Source organism: Scyliorhinus torazame, chromosome 9, assembly GCF_047496885.1.
Source record: "Scyliorhinus torazame isolate Kashiwa2021f chromosome 9, sScyTor2.1, whole genome shotgun sequence".
Taxonomy (NCBI): domain Eukaryota; kingdom Metazoa; phylum Chordata; class Chondrichthyes; order Carcharhiniformes; family Scyliorhinidae; genus Scyliorhinus; species Scyliorhinus torazame.
The window spans coordinates 78,829,882-78,843,767 of record NC_092715.1 but is presented as its reverse complement, the minus strand read 5'-3'; the positions used below and the strand labels follow the sequence as shown (position 1 = coordinate 78,843,767).

The 13,886-nt window shown below is 43.3% G+C and overlaps 1 protein-coding gene across 3 annotated transcripts in view; it reads right to left on the bottom strand.

Annotated features, from left to right (window-relative positions):
- The window catches only part of ssbp2b (single stranded DNA binding protein 2b), a 645,808-nt gene extending 634,724 nt beyond the window's left edge, over positions 1–11,084 (bottom strand). For all 3 annotated transcript variants that reach the window (XM_072516205.1, XM_072516207.1, XM_072516208.1), the window contains exon 1: positions 10,929–11,084. In XM_072516205.1, coding sequence (XP_072372306.1) covers positions 10,929–10,984 — 56 coding nt within the window. In that variant the 5' untranslated portion in view covers positions 10,985–11,084. The remainder of the gene's footprint in view (positions 1–10,928) is intronic.
- Positions 11,085–13,886: the final 2,802 nt, after the last annotated feature.

Here is a 13,886-nt window from a genome sequence, read left to right as displayed (position 1 = left end):
AGACTTGGGCGGAGAGATGGCAGATGGAGTTTAATCCGGACAAATGTGAGGTAATGCATTTTGGAAGGTCTAATGCAGGTAGGGAATATACAGTGAATGGTAGAACCCTCAAGAGTATTGAAAGTCAAAGAGATCTAGGAGTACAGGTCCACAGGTCATTGAAAGGGGCAACACAGGTGGAGAAGGTAGTCAAGAAGGCATACGGCATGCTTGCCTTCATTGGCCGGGGCATTGAGTATAAGAATTGGCAAGTCATGTTGCAGCTGTATAGAACCTTAGTTAGGCCACACTTGGAGTATAGTGTTCAATTCTGGTCGCCACACTACCAGAAGGATGTGGAGGCTTTAGAGAGGGTGCAGAAGAGATTTACCAGAATGTTGCCTGGTATGGAGGGCATTAGCTATGAGGAGAGATTGAATAAACTCGGTTTGTTCTCACTGGGACGAAGGAGGTTGAGGGGAGACCTGATAGAGGTATACAAAATTATGAGGGGCATAGACAGAGTGGATAGTCAGAGGCTTTTCCCCAGGGTAGAGGGGTCAATTACTAGGGGGCATAGGTTTAAGGTGAGAGGGGCAAGGTTTAGAGTAGATGTACGAGGCAAGTTTTTTACGCAGAGGGTAGTAGGTGCCTGGAACTCGCTACCGGAGGAGGTGGTGGAAGCAGGGACGATAGTGACATTTAAGGGGCATCTTGACAAATACATGAATAGGATGGGAATAGAGGGATACGGACCCAGGAAGTGTACAAGATTGTAGTTTCGTCGGGCAGCATGGTCGGCACGGGCTTGGAGGGCCGAAGGGCCTGTTCCTGTGCTGTACATTTCTTTGTTCTTTTTTGTTCTTTGGAATGGCAGGTAAGAGGGCCGAGTGTCAGAGGAACAGAGAGCCGATGGTGGGGAAGGGATTTAAACACATTAAACTGAACATTTGGGTGGGTCAGGGATGGAGGAGACAGCAATCAAAAATGTGGGTTAGGGCAGGCAAGTGTAGTTGAGTGATGACTTGGTAAGTGATAATGATATAGGTAGTCAGGTTTTGGATGAGCTGAAGATTATGAAGGATGAATGATGGGAGACTGGCCAAGACAGCATTGGGATATTCAAGTCTGAAGGTGACAAATGGCATGGATGTGAACAATGGTAGAAAATAGACTGAGGTAAGGGTGGAGGCCAGCAATGTTATGCAGGCAGAAGGAACTTGCTAACCAATATTATAAATATTTAATCAAAACCCATCTGCTGTAGAGCCCAAATGTAAAATGCGCAACGCTAGTATACTCAACATAAGTATATGACAGGGCCTCTTGTCTTGCACAAATCTCAGATAGCCAATAGGACTTATCTAAACATGTCACCCTCATTTCCAATTTGCTGAACAGAAACCACAGAAAATAATCAACTGACATTTTTTGAAACACTCACCTCCGAAAGGTATGAAAATGTATTTTTTCCAGTGTTACATTTGGATTTGTACATTGTGAGCAACATAATTAATATCAGCCACCATCAGGAGAAACAAGGGTACAATCCACTAAATTGTGCACTTTGGAATAAATTGCCTTTAATTATTTTTAGTTTACTAAAACTTCTAGGAGGGCTACACAAAGTAGGATCACGTACTGTACCAAGCGCATTAATAAAATAAACAGCAACCTTGATCCACCCAAGAACCTAAATCATCGTATACATTATCAAAGTCAATAACCACTGCAACAGAGTTCCACTGTATCATCACTTACAAGGTCCCTATCCTGCACCATTAATTACCTAATGCCGCTGTGGTATTTTACATTGACATCAAGCTTGGTACCTCATATCTAACTTCTCTGGCACAGGAGGGCTACTAATTACATTACACCAATCTTTGAGCACGGGGTCATTATTCACCATCTGCCAACACCAATTCTGGTGGATGTAGACAGCACGGAGATTTGATGCTGCCAACCTCACTTACCTAAATGTAACATAGGGCCTAACATCCATCATTCTGTTGGATGCCGCTGCATTTAGCAGGGAACCAAGGAATATGCATTAATGTTCTTAAAGGCATCCTGTCCCTCTTAAAGAAAGGAGAGCTGAACTGAATTACAGGAGGTCATTGTTGGATAATACTGCTACAATTCCAAGTAAGGAGAATAGAATTTCAGTGCATTGAGAGGGTTCCAGGGACATGAATGCAGTACTGAAGGCCTTAATGGAGAAAGTGAACAGCAGGAGAAACAACATGGTTCTTTGGGAGCCAGGGGTCTCTCAATAACAACACTAAAAAGGCATTGGGAGCAGGTGGTAGAGAAATCAATTCCAGATTCTGCAGCTGAGCTCTAAGAAGCTTAATGAACTCAAGGTCAGTGAATGCATCTTCACATGACATCTTCTACACCCTCTTACTTTTCTCCATGCAACACATCCCTTCACTCACCCAGCACCAGTCCCTATCACTCAGGATTCATGCTGCCTGCCTCACAATCACCTCCATATGCTTTCAGCTGTTCTGCTATGGCAAAAACATCACACACACAGTGCAACACAAGCAGTACTAGTATTCCAAACTTCCTCTTCCCAAGGTGGCCTACAATTGGAGAGAGCAGAGCTAGGAATGGACAAAAACACCTGGGTCTCCTAGCACTTGCACAGCAGATGGTTCTCTGTGTCATAAGGCTAGCTGGAGCACAGCCTTTGCCATTCCACATCACTGAGAACATTAAGGATAATTGTACATTTCTAGCCTTATGCCCCTTCCCAATTCCCAGCTCACACTCTTGTCGCTATTGGGCAGAATGATCAAGTTGCTGACAATCTCATCAAGGACCTTGCTTTCCACTCCAACTTTCTTCTCCCACCCCAATCTTCCCCTTCTGGATTGTTTGTTTACATGCACCCGACACTTGTGACCTGCCCAGCCACCAAAGCCACAGTAGAAAGACAGAGAACAGGACTGATGAAGAGACTCCATCGTTCGATCTGACTCTCACAGCCACCAACTCAGATAATAGCACTGAGGGGCTAGTACTTAATGAGTCACAGGAACATAGGAATTAGGAGTAGGTAGGAAATTTGGCCCTTTAAGCCGACTCTGCCATTCAATATGATCATTGCTGATCTATTTGTGGTCTCAGCTCCATCTTCCTTTCTGGTCCCATAACCTTTGACTCCCTTGTCTATCAAAAATCTATCTAACTCAGCCCTGAATAAATGGAGAGGACCAGCCTCCACGACACACCAACTACCCTCAGAACAAAATTCTCCTCATCTCTGTCTTATGACTAAACTATGTCACCTAGTTTTAGTCTCCCCACAAGAGGAAACATCCTCCGGGTATTCACCCTATCAAGTCCTCTCAAGATCCTGTACGTTTCAATAACATCATCTCTCATTCTTCTAAATTCCAATAGGTATAGGCTCAACCTGTTCAACCATTGGGGCAGCACGGTAGCATTGTGGATAGCACTATTGCTTCACAGCTCCAGGGTCCCAGGTTCGATTCCGGCTTGGGTCACTGTCTGTGCGGAGTCTGCACATCCTCCCCGTGTGTACGTGGGTTTCCTCCGGGTGCTCCGGTTTCCTCCCACAGTCCAAAGATGTGCAGGTTAGGTGGATTGGCCATGATAAATTGCCCTTAGTGTCCAAAATTGCCCTTAGTGTTGGGTGGGGTTACTGGGTTATGGAGATGGGGGTGGAGGTGTTGACCTTGGGTGGGGTGCTCTTTCCAAGAGCCGGTGGGGACTCGATGGGCCGAATGGCCTCCTTCTGCACTGTGAATTCTATGATAATCTATGATTCTTCATAGGATAAGCCCTTTATCCTAGGGATGTTGTTAACCTTCTCTAAATTGCTTCTAACACAATTATATCTTTTCAAATAAGATACTTATTGCACAGTACTCCAGATGCAGTCTCACCAGTGCTCAGTGTAAGCAACAGTAAAACTTCCCGACTTTTATATTCCATTCCTCTTGCAATGAATGTGAACATCACATTTGCCTTCCTCATCACTTGCTGCACCTAAATACCAGCTTTACGTCAATCATTTACCAGGCTATCCAGATCCCTCTGCACCACCGGATTCTACACTCTTTCTCCATTTAAATAATAGTTTTTTTATTCTTCCTGCCAAGTAAAGAAGTTCACATTTACCCACATTATATTCCATCTGTCAAATGTTTGCCCAATCACTTAAACTCTCTACATCCCTTTGCAGACTCTTGTACCTCCTCTTGCAAATGTACTTTCTTACCTATATTGGTGTCATCAGCAAATATAACTGCCTTACATCTTCACCCTCGTCATTGATATAGTTTGTAAAGAGTTAAGGGCCCAGCACTAATCCCTGCGGCATTCCACTAGTTACAGCTTGCCAATCTGAAAAAGTCCCATTTATACCTACTCTCTGCTTCCTGTTGGCTAACCAATCTTTTATATATGTTCTAATATATGTTCTCCCGTGCACCAATTACCTTTGATGTGGTACCTTATAAAATGCATTTTGGAAATCTAAGCACACCACATCTACTGGTTCCCCTTTATTCACTTTGAATGTTATTTTAATCAAAAAAGCACTAATAGATTAAGTAAACACAATTTCCCTGACATAAAGCCATGTCAGCTCCACTTGACCACATTGTGATTTTCTAAGTATCCTGCTACAACCTTAATAATGGATTCCAGCACTTCCCTATGACAGGTGTTAGATTAACCATCTATAGTTTCCTGTTTTTCTGCTTTCCTCTTTTCTTGCATAAAAGTGTTACATTTGTTATTTTCTAATTGTTGGGAGCTTTCTAGAATCTAAGGGTGGAATTTATCGGCTGTTCATGCTGGCGGGATATTCCGGTCCCACTGACAGCGCACCCCCACCTCGCGTTTCCCGGTGATGAGGGGTGCATTCGATGGGAAATCCCATTTACAATGTCGGGACCAGTAATCCCCGCTGGCGGGCCGCCTCTTCCGCCGAAAAACACACAACGAGTTGCTTGGTAAATCACGAAATAGTTTGACACATTATAATTAATGCATCAATTATCTATGTCAACACTTCTTTTAGGACCCTAGGATGCAGGTCATCTGTTCCTGTGGACTTGTCAGCCTTCAGTTCTAATAGATTTCTTAGCACCTCTTCTCTGGTGATCATTTTAAGTTCATCCCTTCCTATCACCTCTTGATTATCAAGTATTTTGGGCAAGTTTTCCAAGTCTTGTACAGTGAAGAAGAATACAAAATACCTGTCCTACGCCTCCACCATTTCCTTGTTTTCCAATATCAATTCCCTAGGCTCACGCTCTAGAGGACCAACACTGATTCAGTTACTCTTTTCCTATTTAAATACTTGTAGAAACTCCTACCATCTATTTTCACATTACTAGCTAGCTTCTCTCATACCCTTCTTTATTATCTTTTTAGTCATTCTTTGCAGATTCTTGAAATCTCTGACCTACCACTAATCTTCACAGATTTGTGCAGTGTTTTGTACAGTGAGTCACCAGGCATGCATGCTGCAGCCAGGCCAGCGATAGTGGATGGTTCATGTGTCAGCTCACAGGAGGGTAAGATTGCAGACGAGTTCTGAGACAGGGAGGTTATGCTGGAACTTTATAAAACGTTGGTTAAGCCATAACTAGAGTATTGTGTGCCCTTCTGGAATCCACATTATCGGAGGGATGTGATAGCACTTGAAAGGGTACAGAGGAGACTTACCAGGATGTTGCCTGGGCTGGAGAGTTGTAGCTATGAAGAGAGATTGGATAGACTGGGGTTGTTTTCCTTGGGGCAGAGGAGACTGAGGGGAGACATGATTGAGATGTATAAAATTGAGGGGCATGGATGGATTAGACAAGAAACGTTTCCCCTTGGTGGAGGGATCAATGCCAGGGGGCATAGATTTAACGTAAGGGGCAGGAGGTTTAGAGGGGTTCTGAGGAAATACTTTTTCACCCAGAGGTTGGTGGGAGCCTGGAACTCACTGCCTGAAAGGGTGGTGGACGCAGAGACACCATAATATTTAAGAAGTATTTATATGTGCACTTGTGATGCCAAGGCATACAAGGCCATGGGTCAAGTACTAGAAAATGAGATTAGAATAGTTAGGTAGTTATTCTGACCCACGCAGATGCGATGGGTTGAAGGGTCTTTCCTGTGCTGTAAACCTCTGTAATGCTGACAGGTAACTCAAATGAGGACTTTGATGGGGCAGCATGCAAGAGAGCGCGGATGAGCATGCACACCATGGTGCTGAGTGCATTGCGTGGCCTCTCAGACAGGCTCCTGTCATTGTCATGAGCATGGAGGAGTCCTGCTGCAAAGTAGCCAAGGCCATGACACAATCTCTGCTCCATCTGCCTATCATGCGACAGCCCCCAAATCCGTTATTATCTTTGTGTCGACAGGCCTCCTTCTCCTGAGCCCTCCTTCTCCTGAGCCCTCCCTGTAAGGGTGGAGCAAGATCCTCTCTCAAAGCCTGGAACTCACCACAGCTCCTCCAAAACAGCCCAGAATACTTTCAGACACTGTGCAAACACAGAAGTTCTTCAAAGTCAACTTAACTACAAGTTGGGTGCCTGGCTCTTTAGATAATGTGAGTGTTAGTTCCCACCCAGCTGAATGCTTGTACTTTAGGGAGTAACATGTACTTTTGCCAAATGAACCTCTGTGGTCCAAACGTAGCATCTGGGCTTCTTACCGGACAGTATGACTGTACAATGTCATGATTGAATGAGTTAAAGTCATAGAGTCATAGATGTTTATAGCATGGAAACAGGCCCCTTGACCCAGCTTGTCCATGCCACCCAGTTTCTATCATTAAGCTAGTCCCACTTGCCCACATTTGGCCCATAGCCCTCTATACCCGCCCAGCCCATGTCACTGTCTAACTGTTTTTTAAAGGAAAGAACTGTACCCGCCTCTACACTGCCTCTGGCAGCTCATTCCAGATGTTCACCACCCTCTGTGCTCTCCCCTCTCACCTTAAACCCATGCCCTCTAGTTCTAGACTCCTCTACCTTTGGGAAAAGATGTTGACTATCTATCTTATCTATGCCCCTCATTATTTTATAGACCTCTATAAGATCACCCCTAAGCCTCCTACGCTCCAGGCAAGGGTACACAGAGAGTACATGCACACAAGGACCCTCCTCAAGCTGGTGCACCACACCAGCCATGTCACAAAGAAGGTGGTGGCACAAAGTACACTCCCAGGAGGGCAATCGGCCTCTGTAGCTAGTGAGCAACAGATTAAAATTTCATACCCAGTGGGTTTAGGTAACAGTAACTGTCCCAGTGTTTTTAAAAATACAGATGCTGTACATACATTACAGATCCTGTAAGCACCCTAGTTAATCCATGTTTTATTTTACCAAACCATTCCCCATTCATTTTCCATGCAAAGTTTACAAACCAATTCATATTACACACTTAAATAGAAAACTTCATTCCCTTCAATGGCCAAACAATACTCGAGTTTTATGAAGAGCAGTTTTATAAAGAAATCGCTACTTTTACTTATATTTCTCAGTAATCCCTTTATTATTGCTTCATATGGCTGTTTAGAGAAATGTGGAGAACATTCTTTAGCCTGGAACTCTGCTGGTGATTGCCAGATGAAAGTCTAACTAATTTGCATGAAATTTCTCTGACAGCTATTTTGAATGGGCTTTTATCGCTGTTAAAATATTGGACAGAAGAATGTTAGATAGTCATGCACAGTGTTTGTCCATCAACATGACTAAAAGTAATTTCTAACCTCTTGCACAGAATTCCCAAGTAATGTAACTGGAGCAGAACCATTGCAAACACAGGCAGGTACCATTCATATGCTGCTTCATAGTCTTCAATCTACTCAAGTACTACTAAAAAATGTTTCTCAGAACTACCATTCCAATGAACAATCAAGAAAGTGTAAAATTCCAGTCAAATATTAATAATTGTGTAATTAAATTCCTGTCCAGTCCAATGCCATGTTACTGTGCCACAGGGCTCCTAACCTTTCAGTCACAGGACAGATTCAACTGCCCAGAACTTAACATAAATGCATGTCTACCAGCAGCGATTCTAATTCAATATCACTACATTTGAGGTTAAAATATTACCATTGTAGAGAAATCCACAGAAAATGGCTGCACCCAGGCTTCCTCCAATCAGTACTTGTGATTAAACTGTTAATTAAGAATCCTTTATGGACCAATATCTACCTTTTCTGCATTTGGGGGTCTCTATTAACTTTAGGAGTGCCTTTTATTTTGGTGCACAGATAAGTCTCTACATAATTTAAAATGTATTTCCAAAGAAGCATACTCTATTTTTCTTATGTTATTAATACATAATTGCACACTAAATTTGCAAGGAAAGGTTTTCGTGTGTCATTTCCTTTAGGTTATATCTGTACAATGAAAAGTGTGAATGATGTGGAACTACAATTTTAGCTGCTAATTCCAATATATTGTATCAATGAGATATATTGTTCAGCTAATGCATACAAGCACAGTGAAAGATACTGAGTGTTGTAGATGTTCTTGGTTTAGGCTCCATGACAGAGTAATTGCTTAGTCAACTGATGGTGCTCTCATTACTAGACTAGGAGGTTATGTGTTCCATGATGTCACTGTTCTAAAAATCAGCATTTTGTTGGCATAACTGCGTCATCATCTCCATGACTGGCACCCAGTCTTGCAAATCAAATGTAAACATCATCTCAGTTTACAAATGTAAAAATGTTAATGTTTACAAACATGAAATGATTTTTAAGTTCAATGTTGTGTTTTGGCACCACCTTGAATTTATGCTTCTTTTCCATTTCTGCTATTAAAAATGTGTGAAGTAATATTTTAGCCAATTACAAAGTGCATAATTTGGCTAAACATAAAACTTATGAAAATGATATCTAATAAAGGTCTGCATGATTTTTTTCCTTACAAGTGACATAGCTGGTAAGTTGACAACTACTTGTGAATGAGATATGATCATCTCATTAGAAAACCATCTTGTGTATATCACAGGTTTCCATTGTGGATCAAAAATATCAATATTCAATAAATTTAACATATGCTAGTATTTTTCTTTGAGGCTTATATAATTGTCAGTATCAAAAAGCCACATATATTGATAAATAAAAACAAACTTTAAAAACACTTTTTTCATTTACAACACTTGCATTTCACAATTAATGTAAACAAACACTGGAACTACACATAACAACAATTCAGCGAACAATTGATATAAGCTTTTATTTGGAAAGCAGCACTTTAGAAATTTGAATGCAATTTTTTGAAGTTTTGCATTTACTGACATTACCAACTTTTTATTTATTAGATTGTTTTTCTGTCTGGTACGTTTTTAATTTGAACAAACAAAATACCGAGATTGCAGACAGTCCTCAGTGTACTCTCAGTGCTGCAAGCCAAAATTGGGGTTAGACTTCGACATGCTTCTTACAAGCGGCACGACTACTACAACTTTAAACACGTCACACTTCAGTGGATAAGTAAACCACAAACAAAACTTCTGCCGACCTTATAAGAAAATGCAACAATCGTCTTAAATAAGCGTGTAATAAATGACATTAGCACTTTGTGCAAAGTTGTGTTGTTCGTAATTACAAGCACCGCTATTTTAAGACTCGTTTCATTGGATTGCTTTGCACTTAGTACATAAGTAGAAAACAATAACATTACAGATCTGTTCTTGCTTCAACCCAATACCAATATACAGCTAAATGCAATTTTAATGAGTGATTCAAAGTAAATGGCTATTATTTATTTTAATTAAAAAGTTACAGATGGCAGATTATATTCACTTGTTTTCTTCTTCCATGGTTCCCCGAAAACAGCGTGGTGTAACATTGCACCAGAATAGCCTCAGTTCAATACAACTTAAAGACTTGGCTGCTCATTCGCTCAGAATACGAGTATTGTTTGGCAACAAATAAAAACACATTTTTAAAATTCTGAAACATATGATTAAAACCAAGGAAAACCCCGATTCCAAGAACTTCAAGACATTGGATGGCTTTGCCTTCGCGAAAACAAATGCAGATCCACTAACGCTAAATAAGCGGAATGAGGTAAAGCGAAATGTGTTACTTGTATGTGTTTGTTTTATTACTCGTCGCATTACCAACATGACTTTTCCAGTTCACTGAACAGCATCTTGCACAGGACGATCTAGTAGAGAGCAGTAACAGCTAGTTGTGCCCTAACTCCAGCACAATGATAATATTGAAGAACATATTTATATTGAAGTATAACAGTTCACAAACTTTCCCCTCCGTTATCATTGCTCAAGTCGCTCATCTGTGTTTTCCATCTACAGCACAACGACGTGCGAACTTCCAGAACTGTAACTAATGTATGTTTTCAGCACAAGATGCGACTGTGATGTCAAATAAAGCATTGACTGCTTTTAACGCCTCCCCTCAAACCTTTTTGTGCCCCCCCCCCCCCCCCGCCCCACACACACACACCTTCTCCCAGGTCTTGACCATTCTTGGGCTAAGTTCACTCTGCACCTCAACAGTTCTGCGGCTCTCCCTCGTCCACCACTTCCAAAAAGAAAAGTGTAAATAACCCAACACACAAAGTGACAGAGCACCAACGCTAAGCCCCCTCAAGGAAACCGGTACAACTTATAGGACTGCTTTCTCCACCAACGTGGGTTACTTTTTCCTTCCCTCCTAAGCATTTCCACTGTCAACAACCCCCCCTCACACACACACACACACACATGCACACACACAAAGCAGCACCCTGTACTCAATGTTCCAACACCAAGAGACAAGCAGCTACTTCTTGTCCTGGAGTCTTAACTGAGAGAGTGTCAGGATTAAACTTAAATGTTTGCCCACAGAGCCTACAGTCCCGAGTTTGACATCTCACTATACCATTCCGGACCCGCCGGAGTTGAATCCGAGGTCGGTTTGCCCGTGAGGGCTGAGGTAAACTTACTTTTCCCTGGCTTGGCTGTCAGAAGGTACAGTGTTACTCTTGCCTTTGGCGTACATGCTTGAAGAGCTGGATTGTCACGCACCTGTCAAGCCATCAGGTCCCGGGAACAACCCCGTCACCATAGCGACAAAACGACGGCCCGCCGCCATTGGCTGGCGCCAGGGCCGGGGCCGCCCCTTCGCCATGGCAACCGCCTGACGGGCAGGCCCGCTTGGCCGGGCGAGCGGCTGCTTCTCTTCGGGGGAGTTTGAAACCGTTGAAGTTCGGATTTTTTTTCAAAAAAAAGGGCCCGGCTGTTCTGGTGAAAGTCTCCGACTCCCCTGCAGAAGGCGCAACGGAAAACCTGGACTGGATTATGAAGCAACACATACACACACCTCACAAAAACAACAGCCAGCAAATTGATGCACAATCCCAGTGAGTTTATTCGACCGTATGAATTAAACAAAAAATAAATTGTTGCCCATGATCATCCCTCAATGTGATCAAATTTTAACCATTGCAAGCACAGGGCAGCAAGGTTAGCTGTTGAGTTAGACAATTTGTTGCACCCTTGGTCTGCCACCCAAAAACAAAATTTTATTTTTCCACTGATTCGGGAGTTTGGTCGCAGTGGCCCGAAAGACAACTTCGCCACTTGAGGGGTTGCATGGGGTAAGGGAGGCAAAAAAGAAAAAGCACCGCCATCGAAAGAGCTTGTGTTATCATCCAAACTTGCATCTGATTTATAAACTTTTTATAGATCACCGTTCAGAAATGCTCGCAGTGTCCATTTTGAGAAGCCTTGGCTAGAATATGTCAGCCCTTGTTTGTCCATGTTTCATTTAGTAGCCCGATTGAAAGCATACCAAATTCACCCAATAGAGTTAACCAACCCTGAGGATCATCCTGCGAACTTCACTGTAATAATCAGAGGAGCGGAAATCATCAATAAAAGTGTTACATTTACTTACGGCTTTGCTTCCCCACCCCCCACCCCCACCCCCGCGTTACGAACCCACATAGATCCATTTTGATTGGTCAGAAATATCTCTCCATTGCAATTTCATAGTTGCTTCTTGGTTAAACTCAATAGGAGACAGAAATATTACTGTTGCTTCATAGCTCCAAGATCTAACGTTCGATTCCGGCATGTGTCACTGTCTGTGTGGAGTCTGCACGTTCTCCCCGTGTCTGCGTGAGTTTCCTCCGGGTGCTCCGGTTTCCTCCCACAGTCCTGAAAGACGTGCTGTTAGGTCATTTGGTCATTCTGAATTCTCCCTCTGTGTACCCGGACAGGTGCCAGGATGTGGCGACTAGAGGTTTTCACAGTAACTTCAATGCAGTGTTAATGTAAGCCTACTTGTGACAATAAGGATTATTATAACATATTCTGCAATTTTTCCTTTCTTCCACTATGTAACTAACCTGGGATTCGTGATACTATTGAATAATAGCCCAAATGCAAATAGACTCGTCAGGCAGTATTTATTGCCTAGACTTTGTTTTCTTGAACAGTGCGGAACAGGATTCTCATGCGGGATGGTAGATTCCTTTCTTGGGTGACATCAATGAATCAGTTTCCACAGTCAATCTTTCTCTTACTAGATTTATTGAATTCAATTTTGCAATTGGCAATGCTGGAATTTCCATAGCCACTAGGATACTATACCCATGATGCCAAAGTTAAATTTAGAAACAAAATGGAAGAATCATATTTGAGTTGCATCTTGTCACAGAACTCATAATCCCTCAAAGTGCTGCACACCCAATCAACTAACAAGCACAATCCCTGTTGAAAAATACAGCACTAATTTTACAGAGCAATTACAATATGGTGCAGGTCATGCGACACAACCAGGATATGTTTATATATGTTTATATATATATATATATATATATATATACCTTCCATCCAAGCAGCAGTTCTAATTCCATGTGCCTGCCCTTTCCCCATACGTCTTTATTCACCTTAAGCCATCTTTCTAACCCACTCTTAAAAGTTAGTATGGTCTCCACTTCAATTACTAATTTAATTTGGGTATTTCATAGCCTCACAACGTTGTGTAAATAAGTTTCTCCTGTTATCTGTTCCAAATTTATACTTAAAGTTCCCAAGGTCCGGGGGGAATGCCGGTGGTGAAGAGGATCCTTAGGGAGTTAGGGTACAAGCTTAATATGGGGAAGAGCGAGTTGTTCATAGTGCACCCGGGACCAGGAGAGGGTGATTGGTGAGCTCCCGCTAAAAAGCGCGGAGAGGAGTTTCAGGTACCTGGGGGTCCAGGTGGCTAGGAGCTGGGGGACCATACATAAGCTTAACTTCACTAGGCTGGTGGAGCAGATGGAGGAGGAGTTTAAGAGGTGGGACGTGCTGCCACTCTCTCTGGCGGGTAGAGTGCAGTCAGTTAAAATGACGGTGCTCCCGAAGTTTTTGTTCCTGTTCCAATGCCTCCCCATCCTGATCCCTAGGGCCTTCTTCAGGCGGGTTAACGGGCGCGTTATGGGGTTTGTGTGGGCGCAGAAGACCCCGAGGGTGAAAAGGGTGTTTCTGGAGCGGTGCAGGGATGGGGGGGGGGTTGGTGCTGCCTAACCTCTGTGGGTATTATTGGGCCGCCAATGTGGCGATGGTGCGTAAATGGGTGATGGAGGGGGATGAGGCGGCATGGAAGAGGCTGGAGATGGCGTCCTGTGTGGGCACGAGCCTGGAGGCGCTGGTGATGGCGCCGCTGCCGCTTCCTCCAACGAGGTACACCACGGGCCCGGTGGTGGCAGCTACCCTCAAAATCTGGGGTCAATGGAGATGTCACAGGGGGAGGTGGGGGCCTCGGTGTGGTCCCCGATTCGGGGGAACCACCGGTTTGTCCCGGGGAGGATGGTCGGAGGGTTTCTGAGCTGGCACAGGGTAGGTATTAGAAGGATGGGGGACCTGTTTGTGGATGGGAAGTTCGCGAGCCTGGGTGAGCTAGAGGAGAAGTTTGG